This window comes from Ammospiza caudacuta, chromosome 3 (assembly GCF_027887145.1).
Source record: "Ammospiza caudacuta isolate bAmmCau1 chromosome 3, bAmmCau1.pri, whole genome shotgun sequence".
Classification (NCBI taxonomy): Eukaryota; Metazoa; Chordata; class Aves; order Passeriformes; family Passerellidae; genus Ammospiza; species Ammospiza caudacuta.
The window spans coordinates 11617800-11634781 of record NC_080595.1 but is presented as its reverse complement, the minus strand read 5'-3'; the positions used below and the strand labels follow the sequence as shown (position 1 = coordinate 11634781).

Genomic DNA, 16982 nt, shown 5'->3' with positions numbered 1-16982 from the left:
TCTGTCAGGTAAGGGACACGTATGGATGCTGAGCACTGGGACACTGGGAGCTGTGGGATTCACTTTGCACTAGTGAGCATCTGTTGAATCAAATACTCCTGATTTATCAGAGCCCTGGGGAAGAGCTTTGCCTGCTGGGGCTGATGAACCTTGAAATCTGGTGTGACCATCCAGGGAAAGAACTGGAAGCAGATATATGAAAAGAACACAACTTGTAAATAGAAATAGGACTTTGCAAAGCTCACAGCACATAATTTTAAACCAAAATGGGTGGAAAAAACTCATCCTGTTAATGTTATCTTCATTCATTTAATGATCAGTGAATCTCCATAAAACATGCTCACATTTGCTGTCCTGTGTAGAGGTCATGTGTTCAACAACCATTCTTAAAATTGAACTCTTTCCATGGATAACTCCCCTGTTTTCTGCAGTGCTTGTTTTTATTCGCAGGTGAAGTTCCTGAGCCAAGCCTGTCATTGTCCCTGCTACAATGAGTGCTATTTAAATCTGCTGCTTCAATATATGTAAAGAAACCTACCCTTCACCTGGTGTATGCCCTCCAAGGCAACTGACCAAATTCCAGTTCATTGATTTAGTTCTGCCTGACCAAAAATCAGTGCCTATTGTTCCCAAACATGTAATCATCTCACAGTATAGAGCAATTGCTGGCTAAGTGGCTTAGTGTTATTGATAAGAACAAGGAGAACTGCCAGAATATGTTATGGAAAATTTTAAAAAGCTATTTTGCACACAATTTTCAGAAATGGTTTCCAGTGCATGAGAGTAGAGGCTGGTCTGTGGATAGGCTGTCATAATCAAATCCTTAGAAAGGAATGAGAAATGAGCATATTATTCTTGATTTACTATCACTTCATTTACGATTTCCAGTTAATACAGATTCACAAAGCCTTGCCAAAGAGATACTGAAGGCCTGATTGGGCTTTCCTAATTCAAGCAAAACCCATTATCTAAGTCCTTTTGAAGCCTTTCAGGCTTCTGCCAACTCTTGCAATTTTTATTGCAAGCCTTGCAGTACTCAATGTTTAGCTCAACATTTCATCTCCTGGAGTTCTACAACACCAGAATCTTTATTTTCAGTTTTAAAAGATGTTTATCACCTTCATGACTGAACAGAAAAACTTGCAAATCAGACTTTTTTAAAGTGTTAAAAATAAAAGGCAAAGAGAAGGAAGAACTTAACTGTATCATTTTGCTGAAAAACTTCATTAAAAGGTGATACTCTTAGAAGAAATTAATGATTTCTGAGCCTGAGTGCATACTTAAGGTTCCCTAAAAGTTAGCAACACATATTTTCATGTAACACAAGTCCTGTTCTCACAAAAATTAAGCTGGAGGTTTTCTTTCCATGCTCATAAAGGTGTGCAAAATGTTGAGCCTCCCTCCATGCAGTGTGGGGGGAGCAAAGGACCTTTCCATCAATCCTCAGCTCCCATTGCCAATGGCTGGGGCTTCCCCCAGGTGCCAGTGGCAAAGTGTGGAGCACAGGAAACATCTCACTGCCCACCCAGCTGGTGCCAATTCTGCGCCAATGCTTGGCAGGAGATGCAGAATCTGCTGCAGCTCTGTGGTGATCCTGCAGCTGTCTGAAAAGCCTGGATAAAAAAAACCACAGGGCAGTAAAATGTCCCTCCCGCAATGGCTGTGAATCTGCACACTTGTTAACACTGAAACACCATGCTTGCTTCATTTCCCTCTTCCTCCTGCCTCCTGATTTCCTCTTTTTTCCCTTCCTCCTTACCTGATACCTCTTGTTTATTCTATGAGATACTGGAGGCAGGGACTCTCACTTCCTCTGTGTTTACCCAGTGCCCTGCATGGAGGCTGACAGCTTGGATGCCATTACAATCAAAGGGGGAGTAGGGGGGAGGATTTAAGGCACTAAGGAAAATCAGGCATTCACCTACTACTGACATTCAATAAGCTTTGAGTACCTTTCTCCCCTTAGAAAAATGTATATTTCCTAGTGCAATAATTAAGATGTCTGTCATCACCAAAACACCCATTGTTAAAATATTTCCAAGCTGGGAAAACCTTCATTTAGAGTCTTCAGCAAAAAGCATTTCTTACTCAGAAGCACTAAGACCTCCTTCATCTAAAATCATGCACAACAGTATTCAACACACTTTCTGGAAGTCCCATGTGGATCTTGCATCATATATTGCTTTTGTTAATATCTGTGAGGGAGCAGAGACTCCATCAATTAAACATTGTAGGTTTTTTAAAAGAACCTTTCCTATAAATAGAGATTTAAATGATCTTCTTTAAGTATTGCAATCTTTAATTTAATTCAATACCTCTGCAAATGGAGCAAACAATCTCTGACTGATTAGATAATTTGCTTCTATTCTATTTCAGCCATGCACTGGTTTGCAGTAATGTAAGGTTTTTTTCATTAGCAATTGCTGTTCAGCTGCATATTTTCCTCAGTAACCTAATTAATGCTGGAGAGGTAACTTTTCTTCTTGTGCATTACCATATGTCAGTGTAGTTGCCACCATTGCAGAGGTTATATATAAGCAAAAATCAGGAAAAAAAATATGTAAAGGACAAAAATGAAAGAGAATGAAGAAATCAAAGGTGAATTTTTTTTTCATGACATGGTGAGTGCCTTCACGTCCAGTGACATTAAGGTGGAAAGTGATTACTCAGCACCCTGCAGGACAGACCCATGGGAGCCCTATGGGTCACAAGATCAGAAATTATTATATCCAGGTAGAATAAGAATGAAGAGATTACGTCCCTAAGGTGATGCAGTATCTTCCTAGGTCTTTGTGGCATGAGTAGTATAGCATCCTGCAGACAAATTTCAGCTCTGACTTTAGGATGCTATGGATCTCCCAAAATCAAATCAAGGCCTAATGGCAAACTGTGCTCCATTGCAGTCCCTGACTAATTAAGTGTATGAAATGACACACAGAGATTCTACCAGGCAGGACATTCAGACACAGATGAAGTCAAGAAGGGCTCATTTGTACACTCAGAATGCCCCAAGTGCTGCAGTGATGTTACCATGGAATTCTTTGCTCACAAATGTTGCTGTCAGGCTCCTAAATCAGGAGCTTCCCATCAGATGCATGAAGCCCTTGCCCCAGCCAGGCTAACAGGTGAGAGAGGCTGATCAAAACTTTCACATTCAAAAACTTTCACACAAAACTTGGTTTGCAGCCATGCTCTGCACCTCTGGGAGGTCCTGGAGCCTGCTGGAAGCCCTTCAGGGTGGGGAATCAAAGAGCTCATGGCATTTTGGCACAGCCACTTCAGCCAGAAAGGGATGAGGAAATGGCACAAATGCACAAATGCCTTGAGGCCACTCAGCCCAAGTGGCAGTGAGCTCCTCTAAAAAACTGAATAGATGTTCTGACAGAGTAAAAAAGGGCCGTATCTTATTTCAGGCCTAGAAACAGAAAAGCTTTGGAAAGCCATTTTGCCCAAATAGTTTTGTTTCCCCTCTTCAGAAAAATTTACACCCCACCACAGTTGTTAGCTTAAGAAAACTTTCTTCCAAAAATATCCCGCTGGAAAATCTCAAAAATAAAAGTCTTAGTGGCTAAACATGCAAATAGTGTGTAAATTATACTGGGGAATACTCCCAAAAACTGAGGCCAACTGGCACAGCAATTATACCAGTAAATTCCTGCTGCCTACAGATCATGCAAGGTGACAACTGAGAATGGCCCCTGTGACGTTTTTCCTCCAAAATTGTGCCTGGGAGTAACATGAAAGAGTGGCAGAGGCCAACAGTATGCTGGGAACTGGAACAGCTAAACTTTGTTTAATTTTAATTTAGTAACATTAATTTACCTCAAATTATTTCACACCATGTGTGTGTTCTACATTTTAGAGACTTATTTTCCCTTTGGTAAATTTGGTGAAGTCTTAGATTGTGTTGCTGCAAATACTGAGGTCAGACTAGTTGGATAATAGAATGCAAGATACTATTTAAAACAGAATTAAGAACAAATAAAATCTATTGCTATTTATCAAAACTCTATAACTCACTACAATAATTATTTAAAGCCTCCTGCAGCCTGCAAGTAAAAATGCTTTTGTTTTAAGGCTCATTTTTAACTTAAATGTACTGCTTCAGGTTTGCTAAATAACAATTTTTACATTTACTTTGCCACAGTTTTTGATCCATAGTACAAAGCATACAAAAATACTACAGACAGAAAAGCTGAAGTGTCAAATTTGATGCCCCAATTCACTCTGTGACTTGAGGTTTTGCACAGAAAACAGACAACCTGACCTCAGCCTCTGTCTAACCTGAATGTGCTTCATTCTTGAGCAAATGAACCTAATTCAGCACACCCTGTCTCTCCCTCATGGTGCTTTCTGTGTTCCTTGTCCTACTTCTGGATCTCAGGAGTGCAGCTGTCTGTCATGGCTTGGTGCCACAGTGGGCACACAAGCATGTGAACCAAAAGGACATTAGAAAAGCTTTTAGCAGTGTACTTTTTTTTTCTTGGTTTGGTTGAGGGTTTTTTGTTTGATTTTGTCTCTTTTTTGTTTGTTTTGTTTTGTTTTGTTTTTTAAGAAAGAATAAATATTAAAGAAGTTTTGGGTTTTTAAAGCACAATGCCTGACTGCTGTTACTCAAGGAAATACACAAGATGAAGGTTAATTCATTCACATTCTTTTCTTCCCTCCTTTCCCAATAAGTAAATTCCCCCACATATTATACAGAGATCCTGACAAAACCTGAAAGCTATTTAATATATCACCAAATTCATGAGATGCTAATAACCCCAACAAACAATAAACAACAGCCCATGACTTGGAGCCTGAATCTCCCATGGTGCAGAGTGCTCTTAATTCCCCCTGCTGCCATTGCCTCTTGTGAGGAATACTGCCAGGGAAGATGATCAATAGTGGAACTAGAGAAAGTGCTAATTCCCTCTTTTCCAGCCTCTTGCAACTTTTTGTCTTCACACCTCCTTCCTGTTCTCTCTTAAAACTGAGTCTCTTTTCTCTATCTCATGGATAAAGTCACCACTTCATTTCATTATCTCTAATTCCAGACATCTTGCGTTCCTACACTGAAAGTAATCGATGTAAGCCATCAAAGGAAGAAAGGGTACTTAAAAATATGCACCACTATGAAGATGGATGGCAGAGCAATGTAACTCAGCACCAGAACAATCTGAACTGGTAGGTTTGCCTAATTTAGAAGAAAAGCAAAGCCCTCACTTTCCCTCAAAATGCTGGTGAGCATCACATCCGTGAGATGCGTACGGTACAGAACCTTCAACAGGAACTCATGCATTTCTTTAAAGAGGGAACAATTTCATCAGCAGAGGGAATGGGACAAAGGAAGCCACGATCAGAGGTGGGAAGACATTTGCAAAAGGTGAGGAAGGTGACTAACCTGACCAATGGGTTCTTTGGTCGGAGCCTTTCCTCTTCTGGCGGTGCTGGTGGCCAAGGTGGTGGTGGTTTCCATGACTGACGTGGACATCTCCGACTGCACGGCGGTGGCTGTGGACTCGGTTGTCATAGAGGAAGGCACTTCACCAACAAGTCTCACATTCCCTTCTATCATGATGTTGGCATCATTTTCTGCTGCCATATTCAGAACTTTCAAGCCATTGTAGTAAAGACCAGAGAGCTGGCCTTGGAAAGGGTGGCCACGTTCCTTGCCTCCAATTTTTATGGTTGCTTGGCTATTGAAGATTGTGAGCTGACGCCCTGTGAAGATAATATTATATACATGCAAAAATGTTGACTGTGAACGCTGTACTCTACACGAGTGATAACAGATTGTCATGGGGTGAAAAATGAGAGCAATAAACTATAAGAAAAGGATTTGACTCATAATTCATTGCTTTTTAATGAGGTGTCCATGAAATGCATAAATTTTGAGAGCGTTTGCATTTTTCTTAATTTACGACGTTTTGAGATTTATATGTTTTTTGCTAAAAGGCCAATCAAATATACTTGCAAATGTTTGGTACTACCAGATATACCCCTCTCCCTTTTACCTGAAAGCAGTGTTAACCTTTTGGTGTGTCTCAAGAATGCCAGGTTCTCTAATTCCTTAAAATAACTTTTTCTTCAAGTCTGCCAACATTTAAAAGTTTGTTGTTTTTTTTTTCCACACATAGAGCCTATAGCTTTATGTACAAATGAGTTTATGTATGTATAGACATATACAAATATGTATATACACACAAAGTTTATATATATATGCCATCAAGTCACTAGGTCAAGTGAGTTTTAAAGAATTTATGCAGTAATTTTTTTCATCTTTATGTAAGTGAATATTTACATTTTTAATTAAATATTTCATTTTTGTAGTTAAATGTTTTATTTCCCTTCAACATACACACTGAAAAGAAACACATGGTTTGCACTAAGTATCTCAGAAGCAGATTCAGAAATAGATGTCTGATTGGCTTTCAGCAAGGCTATCAATTAAAATAAAAGATTTTAGATGTAAAAGCGGCTTCAGAAATGATACACATACCGATGGAGAAATCATGGCACATTTCCATTAAAACAGAGAAATCCTCAGCAACAGTACCACTCTTAGTAAATAGAATAGTCACTTTAGTGACTATTTGGTTTCTGCTTACAAAAAGCATGCACACAACTTTAAGATCTGTTTTAATTAGTGTTTGTTCCAAAATCCCCTTAGAAGGTTGCAAACGTTAAAGGGACTTCATTTTGATTGGCAATTCATATTGCCCACTATTTAAGACACCTACAGTTTAAACAAATTTTTTTTCAGGACCATAATGAAGATATCATAACTACAGATATTTTTAGTTAATAATTTAGATGCTGGAACATGTAATATAATCTATGAATGATTTATAATTTTTGGTTAATGTTTGCTATGAGTACCTTCATAGATTGAGTTAGTGGATTATATTTAACAGTCCCTTTAACCTTAAGTTAACAGGGTAAGATTATTAAACAGCTGGTACTTCTAGAAATGTATAGAAATTATTATACAAGGTATGCAAATATTACTCTATATTTTACTTTTTAAAATTTGTTTTAATTTAGTTTTACTGAAATTTATTTTTTATGTTTATTAGTGTTACAATGAAGCACTACTTGGTTATGTTCAAATTATTTTTTTATTTGAAGTTTTAATCAATGTTTTTTACCTTTGTCGAGTAGCCATTCATCAACTACTCGACCAAGTCGATATGGAATTCGCTGTCTAGCAATCGCCAGGCGCTCGTTATCATTGTTTCCTTTAAAGTTTAAAGAGACATTTCATTGGTTAAAATCTGTAAGGTCAAAGGTTAAAAGTTAATACTTAAAGCTTGAGCTATACAGTTGCCACATGATTTTTTGAAATTTGGAATTTTAAAAAGTGCTACCTAGAACATTTCATGGTTCAGACTTTTCATTCATTCATTTATTTTATTTTAGCAAACAAAATTATTCCTATGTTAATTGAAAATTAGAAATCTGCATTTGAGCTAGGTTATTAAACTTATGTTATAGACAGACCCAAAAAACAAATTTAAACATCATCGAATGGCTTTACAAAAAAATGAGTTGACCTCAGGGTTTTGTCTTTTTTGATGTTTCTTATTAACTAGTTAAACATGTTCAGGTGAAACAGGTTTAAGTTTTCAAAAGACATCCAACCTCTCACTCCAGATTAGTCATTTAAAGAAGAAGAACACAACACTTAATCACCATCTAAGGCACACTTACTTCTTCTGTCTAATAATAGTCCTGCTGTAACTTATTCCTAAGCAGAAAAAATACACATTTCTTCGCTTCATTTAAATAAAATTCAGAGATTCAAATACATGGTACAGAACAGACCAGGGCATTCACAGTTTGTACATTTTCTTAAGACTCCTTGACAATGTCTTGAAGGAACACCAAGGCTTTGACAAAAGTGACTTGCTGAAAGGTAGCCTGGTTCTGAAAGGTGCAAGTGCTTTAAAATTTAGCAAGAGGCCATCTGGGGTGGGGTTTCATAAGTTAAGAACTAACCAGAACCCAGCAATGCAAAGGACAAACTTGTCATATTTGCCAACTGTATCTATTCTCAGTCAGTGCAGAGATCTCTGACTTCTTTCACTAAAACAGTGAGATAAAATAATGCTGGTGCAGTCAGAAAAATAGCAGATGAGGAATAATTAGCGAAACACTTTAAATATTTATTTGCAATTTTAGTTTTTTGTGTTTGAGTGATATAGTTGTGATCCCTCAGAATACCACTTAGAAAGCTACTTAGGAGAATGGCAAACCTAAATATTTCCTTCAATATGTAGGCTTTTGGAGGCAGTTTAGACCAACAATGTATTTTTCTTTCATTCTATTGGTTCATATTAGTGAAGAATCTGAAAGATGAGCAAGATGGGTAAAATGCAGTCATTCATAAATCATGTCCAAATACAAAGTCAATCTTACTGGCTCAAATGTGCATATTTTCTTGTACTTCAAAACCCACCAAACCAACTAAGAAACCAAGTCCTGTATCTGCAGTGGAAATGTAAGCACACACTGCAGTAAGCCCACATAGTGCTCAGAAAAATATGCTCTTGAGCTAGAAAGACCCTACTGCTAACTGTCAAACAGAAATATTATCCAAATTCAGGAGATCAGTGTCCCAGTTTGTCACAAAATTACAAGCCATAACAGGCCTGCAGGGAAGAGTCAGTACCATAGCCCCCAAGAACTGCAAATGAAACCATGGTTGTTTTATGCAGATATTTATTCTACAGTGCTGAGAACTGCTATTTTCCATGTTTCATGAATCCCTTACTTGGTTTAGCATGGACATCATTCACCATGCCAGAAGCTGACCTATTTGCTTTTGTGGAGATGGCCTTTTCCTGTTCCTTCCCTTTCCAATATCTAATCATAAAATGGTTGGCATCATTGCAAGGGATGTTTGAAGATCATCTCTTCCCTCCCCTCTGCTATCAGTAAAGACACTTTTCACCAGATCAGGTTTCTCAAAGTCCATTTGACCTGACCTTGAGCCCTTCCAATGATGGGGCATATTGAGACAACCACAGAGGGTGGTTCCACAATTTCTCTGAGTAAATATGTGAACATCTAAGTGCATGTCATATTAAAAACTACATGGACACATATGCATATATATAAAATATACACATTATGTTTGTATGTGCATTTCTCTCTGTTCTCAGCTTTTAGATGTATTTCCCATAAAACAGGACTGAAACATCCAACTTTTTACGGAAACTTTTCCTTTTGTACTTCTCCAAGAAAGTGAAAAGTTAGAATTAAACACATCACAACACAACTGCTCTGATGATGTGAGAGTACAGAAAGTTTTAAATTTTTTTTCTCCTGTTTTGATCTTTAAAATTGCTTTTCTTCATCCAGGCCTCCTTTTCTTACAGCAAACTTCCTGTGACTGAATGGAAATTTGAGAAGTACCAGAAAAAAAACTCCATAAAAAGGTCATGTGACCAACACAAGAAAAAAAAAAAAGAAAAGAAAAGGAAAAAATGTATGGTCTTACATGTTTCTGTTCTGGATTTGTATCTTCCATCAAAATATGTGTGTATATATGTATACCTAAACCAGTGAGGTAATAATTTATATTTTCAGATAGTCAGTTACTTTTAACACATTTATTTTTTCAATAAGATATTTGACAGTTTTTATTGAGGCTTTATCACTTGAGTCACTGAATAAGTGAGAGAACATCCTATTTCTAAATGGTTTCCCTAACTTACAGTTAATGAATCATGAGTTTAAGTTAGTGTTGCCTACCCTTTTTTTTTTTTTTTTGCTTATCTATATTTAAAAAAAAATGGGGGAGTGGGTGAAACTCTTCTCTGTCATTTATAAGAAAGGCTAAGTTGTTCAGAAGAGGTCTGTGGGCATAAAGAATACATTAACATAATGGAAATAAGTCTCATGGATAGAGATCATCATTCACTCATCAGCTTCACGCACGGTTACTCACTGGATGTCTTTCATGAACAAACTCTCTCTAGTTCCCAAAAGGAAATTATGGCTAAGTGTTCACAACTGCCTATAGTGGGGAGGCATTAAATTTTGTTGATTATTCACCCAGTGGGTGCAGATCAGGATCATGTTGTAAGAGAAGCCCCTGCAGCCCCGAGATGGGATCCTCAGTGCTACTGCAACTCTCTGTTGCAATTCCATGACTAACATGGGATTTATCCTAGGCAATGTCATCTCTCACTACTCTGCAGCTGCTCCAGAACATCTCTATGGTGATCCTGGAAACTCCTCTGTGAACTAACAGCATAAATTTAATCTTGGCCAGTTTACACATTTCTTTAAATTATTTCATTAAAACATACAATACGTATGGTTTCTGAGACTATTATAATGTGATTCTGTCAATAAATTATGTTTCATACTAGCTGCAGCAGTCCTGCACCACTGGGAGCAAAATTCAAATAAAAAGCAAGAAAATAACAACTTGATTTGTAAAGGTCACACAAAAAAATAATTGCTGATTACATTAGCCCATTCCTCATCAGAGGAAAAGTGCACTGTGAAATACATCTCTATTTGACGCTATTACGTTAGGCTAAATTCTTCTAGTATATAATATAAATGGAAAGGTTAGAGGGAAATGGTGTGGAACTTATCTGGATTTAGTTTCAAGGAGAACACATGGATTTAGTAATGATGAAAACAGTATACACATAACAACTACATGAAAAAAAATATTCACAGAACTGAAAATAACAGAAAATCCATCAAAAGCAACAAAAGTCCTATTTACTATATAACGAAAAACACACATTGTTTTAATAACTGCTTCTTCCCAATCATCTTGTTGGGGTCATACAACAAATCTGGATAGACCCAGTAAAACTGTATGCATTTCCCTCATTTTATAATCTCATCCCCAGTAGAGAAACCATAAATACTACAGACTGTTTTCCTCAGGAGTATTCCGTTCACGTTTTTCTACCTTCCTTTATTTATGCTTGTTTTTACCAATATGGTGAACCACAAGGAACTTCTTCAGTAAAAACACATCCAAGAAGGTTAATAAATTTTTTCATGCTCTAAACAAACCTGCAGCTTTGAGATTTTATTCTGTTACCCATCAGAAAAGATTAAGTGCTCTGGCAGGCACCCTTTCAATCGTAATTCATTAAAAAAAAAAAAAAAACCCCGATGTGCCTAAAATTTAATTGTAGACAGCTATGTGCCTATCCAGCATTACTCTTCCAGGCTCTATGGCCAAGATTTCTTTGATTAAAAAAGCTGGGTGGAAATGATTCACTCAGGATGTGCACCATGACATTGTCTAACCTGATTGAATTCTAGATGGCTTCATTCTTCTGCCAAATACACAATATTTTGTCACAACAGAGTGTTAATTCCATACTGGCAGAAAGGCTTCAAGGGAATAACAATAATTCCAAAGAATCAAGGTAAGCAGAGAAGAGCAGCAAAGGTCAAATCTTTGAGTCAGAGTTAAATCTTGTGTCACAACTGAGAAGAAGCAGTCCAAAAAAAACCTTTAATCATACCTTTATATCTATAGGTCAGCTGGGACAAACCAACTATGTGAACTTCACTAATATGTATTTTATCCCTCCTGATTTATTATATTGTCAGGGCTGGAGTGTAATTCTATTTTGTGCTCTGAAATAAAGGTGTCAGTTATTGATGTGAAATAGCAGCATCCTTGAAAGGGAATAAGTAAGAAGGTTGAAAATCGTGAGTCTGTGAAGAGCAAGCTAGACTAGAGAGCATTTTCTTTGAAACAAACCCTTTAACAGAATACAAATTCACATTGTTAGTCCCAGTGATCTGTTAGGGAAATAAATAACAAAGTGTTGAAAGCAAGGTCTCTCTCCATTTATAAACAACTCTCTCTCCCTGGTTTTTCTGAATCATGACTCCCCTGACATCTTCAAGAGGAAGGCAGAGACCTCATCACTCCTCCAGATGCAGTTAGGGATGAAATCTGACTAAAATTTCAGTTTCATGGCATGAGAGGAAGCCACAGCAGCTCAGGGTGGGATATAGGGGGCAAATAGTTCACAAACAGTCTCACATAGCCAGGAAATGAAATCCCAATCTCAGTAATGTTCTATACTAAAGTTCTTTAATTGTGACGGTGGTCACAGGGGTCTTATGTTGAAGGAAGAGACGAGAATTTTGACTCTATGTTCAGAAGGCTTGATTTATTATTTTATGAGATATATTACATTAAAACTATACTAAAAGAATAGAAGAAAAGACTTCATCTCAGAAGGCTGGCTAAGAATAGAATAGAAAGAATGATAAAGGTTTGTGGCTTGGACGGAGAGTCTGAGCCAGCTGGGCTGTGATTGGCCATTAATTAGAAACATCCAACATGGGCCAATCACAGATGCACCTGCTGCATTCCACAGCAGCAGATAATATTTACATTTTGTTCTTGAGACCTCTCAGCTTCTCAGGAGGAAAAATCCTAAGGAAAGGATTTTTCATAAAAAGATGTCTGCGACACTTTCATACCATCCATTTCCATTACTGTGCACACATTGCACAGCGTGGGTGGCATGGGGTAGGCAAGAGGTCCAAGTTCAGCTCAGGAAGTCACTGTGTTAGTTGTGGACACTGCTCTGACCTCTGTTTTTGCTGACAGGATTGTCTAGTCAGTGCTGGATCCAGGAGTGAGCTCTGGATGGACCAGATGAAGGTGTATGTCCTTTCCTGCTGCTGAAAGATGTCAGGTCTCCTTGTAGCAGTGGAGGATGCAGTGGTCAGTCTTGAAGGTGTTGTATGAGGAGTTACATACCCAAAAGGCTGATTTGGGCTTCCTCCAGTGCTTGGAGGGAAGGTAGACACAGAGTTGCAGAATGTGACTATTTTGAACAAACCTCACCATCAGCTCAGTGAGAGGGTAAAAGTGAAAAGAAGCTCTTAAAGTAGAGAAAGAACCTGTAGCAAATAAATAAGAGTGCAGCTCTTCAATGCCTTACCTTCTCAAGAAAATTTAACCTATAAAGAAAGAAACCAACATGAAGTACCACTTTCAATTTTGATGTGCCAAACCTGGCAAGTTCATACTAAATGACCATAATATAATATTACCCTTTACACCCTACAGGAACTCCCAAATTCCTTATAATGACTATTAAGCATCCAAAGAGACTATTTGCCCACAGAATGACTGATAGCAGTCTTCACAGAAGAGTAAAATCTCTCACTAGGGGCTTATAGCACTGCTAAAAACAAAGTAAAACTCAAGTCTGCCTTTAAGATTACAATTACCACATCTATTGAAAGATGTCCATTTATCTTACAGACTGTACCAAAACATCTCATTCACCTGTAAGCTCCTTATTTCACGCTTGAGTATTAAACAAAGCAAATAATATTTTTACAACTTTCTACAGGATTAAACTGTGAACTCTCATTAACCTCGCAGGGGGAGAAGTTGATTTCACTTCAAATCAACTACCTTCTGCCCTGTTCTTGTTTTTGATTATTTTTCACTGGATTAATTACTAATTAAATGAAGAGTGTGCTCTTCCTGACTCTCACTTCCTCACTATAATGCAGTGTCTCAGTTTGTGCAGTGTTGGATGGCTTATTTTAAGAGATTGATGTATTATATCAAAAACAAGCAAGAGAAGATGAAAAGCAACAAGAAGCAGATAAGAAAACATAAGACTTGTTTGATAAATTAAAGGTCATATTTTGTTATCTGGAGTTTTACAAAGATCCTTTGTACTGCCTGTGTAGTATTAAAGGAGCTAATATTATAGGGCTGCTGCTAAAACAGGCAGGACAATTGATAGAAATCATTGAAGAGGAATGAATTGTTGTAAGTATGGTACCATATCCCATATTACCCCAAGAGCGACATTTTGCAGTTCTCCAAGGTAAAAGGACTCTGAACTGTTTCTAAATCATAATGTCAGAGCATTTAAGGTTACCTTTTCTGTATGAATTTAACCAAAAGTTGACTGTAAGCAGTTTTTTATTCCGTAGATTTTCAACAACTGAAAAATGGAGAATGTTCCAGGCCTATTGCTTTGAAAATTAGCTAGATCTGAGATAGCAGCTACTGAGGGTGTTCTACTGACTTTTTCCCAAGTAGTAATCTAGATGATCTTCATTTCATGCTAGAAAAGGGGTGCTTATAGAATGTCTCTTGACAGAAACAATAGATTGCGTAAATGAACAATGGCAAATGGGAAACTGTGCTCAGCTCTCATTTCAAATTCCCACTGGGCTGTAACTCCATGAATATCCAGTATTCAGGTAGAAGCCATCAATAAGAAAGGACTTAATAACTGTGTGCTAAGTCTCCTAATTACGTTTAATCACCACATAAATTCTGATATCAGAATAAGGACAAACTGCCAAAGGTCATTGCTCATATCCTTGCATTTTATTGTAGTCAGTGAAAGGCTTTGGAAAAAATCTATTTTTCCCATAAGTTATTTGTGGACAATTTGCAACATGAAAACTTATCTGAAACAATTGGAAAAATCTTCTGGAGTTAAGTCCTGCTCTTGGTTATGTGGTTGATAAGAGAAAATAGAGTATTGGCCTTCAGTTGTGATCTCCAAATCTGCTGAAGTTGGACTGCTTTAGCAGACTGTTCAGGGGCAGTGCAGGACACAGATAAAGTCATGCTCATTACATGACCAGATTCATAAACACTGTATGAAATCCAAAGCACTCAGCACCAACCTTCATCAACAGCACACAAACCTCACTGCAGCCTAAATTTTAAAGATGTTGATTTCATGTTCTTTGACAAAACATGAAGATGCTGGAGTTAACACCTATGTCCCAAAGTCCTGGGACATGCAGGTGCTTTGTCACACTTGCTGCACCTGCCCAGGCTGTATCAGCTTGTTCTCCTAGGGACAAGTATAATTACACACAAGCCAACAGGAAGAAAGCAGATGTCATTGTTTGGACCAGATTTTGCCAAGCAGAAAAAAAACCAAATGTGCCCATATAGACAGAAAATGGCATTTAAGAGATAAAAATCTGTTCTGTGTCAGCAGTGAGGGCAAAAAAGAAGAAAAAACCTAGCCCTTGGCTAAAGCAAGCTCAAGATTTTCAGTTCTGTCCAAAAGTGGCATTTCAATTTGTGTATTTAGACCTTGCAGACATTTTACTATAAAAGAATAATCTATTTCAAATGGAAAAGTTTAAACTTGCACATATAATGCTTTTGGCAAGACACAAACAGAAACTGTAAATAATAGAAACAGATGCTCACTGAGATAAAAGCAAAGGAGTGCTTTAGGACTGCAGAACTACAACGAGACCACCACCATGGAAAAGCATAATGGCTGTGAGCAGACTCCCAGAAGAGGTTTAATCTTATCTGTTAAAAATTGAAATAATCTGATTTCCTATGTATATCTTTCTTTAAAATCACTAATAATTACCCTGTAAACTAAGATATGTTGCATATCATTTTAACTTTTTATAAAACGCAGCTCATTTTCTAATAATCTACAACACATTTCCAGTTAGCTAAGGTTTTTTCCCTTGTGATTGATTTGATAACTATAACTATAACTATAACTATAACTATAACTATAACTATAACTATAACTATAACTATAACTATAACTATAAATATAAATATAAATATATGTTTGGGGGTTTTTGGTGTAGTACAGCCTAGAATACTAAGAACTGTTGCGAAACATTTGATTTTGTTTTGAGATGGCAATTTTGAAGAACATTTCAGTGCTCAGGTACTCTGAATTTCTCTATTTAAAACTCTTCTATATTTTCCTTCTTGTATGGTTTAGGAGATTCTCAAGGAACGGAAAGCCTGGTTACCATAACACATTAATCACTCTCCTGATATCTCTGCTTCCTGACTTCTCATACTATTTGTTTAAAAATGGGACGAAGACGCACTGCTGACTAAAGTCCTGTGTGGGGAGTAGGCAGGAGAGGGGCTGCCAGTGTTGGCACAAACCACATCCATGGAAAGTCCATTTCAGTGCGCCCTATTCTTCAAAAGTCCATGAAGGCACACTGAGCACTGAGCACAGAAGGAATTCTCTGGTGCCTTCCTAAACCATGGCCTGAGACATCTTTGAGCAGATCTCTCCTGGCATGTTTCCAGGTGACAGATGGTGTCAAGGAAGGCCTGGGCCTCCAGAAAGGAAAGCCAGTGACTCCAAAGCCAGCCCTAACATGTGTGGATCCTGCACCAGCTAAAGCTGTGCTTTAGGCTCTTGCCCAGGACACACTTTGATATGAGGAGCTGCTCTGTTTTCAAACCTAACTAGGACGCATTTTGGATGGACAGTGCAAAGCTGGCAGATAACTTTTATGCAGGTCTAAATTTATTGGCTTGATTTGCAGAGCAAATCTGAGCTGAGACATCAGAATGCAGAAACAATCAGTATTGAATTATTTAGGCATATATGAATTTGCAAGGAAATAGATTATCAGTATTCAGCTGTCAATATGTTTAATTTTTCATTTTGTTTTACAAAAATCCATTTGGTGATGCAATACGCACAGTGCAGACCTGACTTCTACTTTGAAACACTTATGAAATGTTAAATGGGAAAAAGATCAACTTTAGAAAGAAAATAGCTCTGCTAGCACGATTTACACATCTACTTTTTCTCAGGGAACCACTTGACCTTTTAAAAACATACTGAAACCCACCATATTGAAATTAAATAAGGCTATTATCATCTTTCTAGCTTCATGAACTCTTGTAGCTTCTCTAACATGAAGCACTAATGCATTATTAAATATAATGTATTATGCTATTTAAATTATTTTTATTTCTAAATGATGGTACTGAGCAAAGTGAAGTATTAAATAAGCATCTAATTCAAAGCAGATAATACACTAACAGCTAAAATGGGCAGATGACTTACTAATAAAATATTCATTCATTCCAGCTTAATAAGCATATTTCAAGACAAAATTCAGGCCTCTGAGCAGGAAGGACTACATCAGTCCATCAATCTACTGTTCATCATCAGCCATGAAATTACTGGCATGGGCTCAGCAGATTCCAT

General features: G+C 37.5%; 1 protein-coding gene across 12 annotated transcripts in view; it reads right to left on the bottom strand.

Moving 5' to 3' along the window:
• NRXN1 (neurexin 1) overlaps positions 1-16982 on the bottom strand; it is a 676210-nt gene that overhangs the window by 87693 nt on the left and 571535 nt on the right. For 7 of the 12 annotated variants that reach the window (XM_058802359.1, XM_058802360.1, XM_058802362.1 and 4 more), the window contains 2 exons: positions 7134-7223; positions 5387-5706 (listed from right to left, as the gene is read on the bottom strand). In XM_058802359.1, the coding sequence (XP_058658342.1) occupies positions 5387-5706; positions 7134-7223 (410 nt within the window). The remainder of the gene's footprint in view (positions 1-5386; positions 5707-7133; positions 7224-16982) is intronic. The other 5 variants (XM_058802364.1, XM_058802365.1, XM_058802366.1 and 2 more) reach the window with 1 other exon arrangement.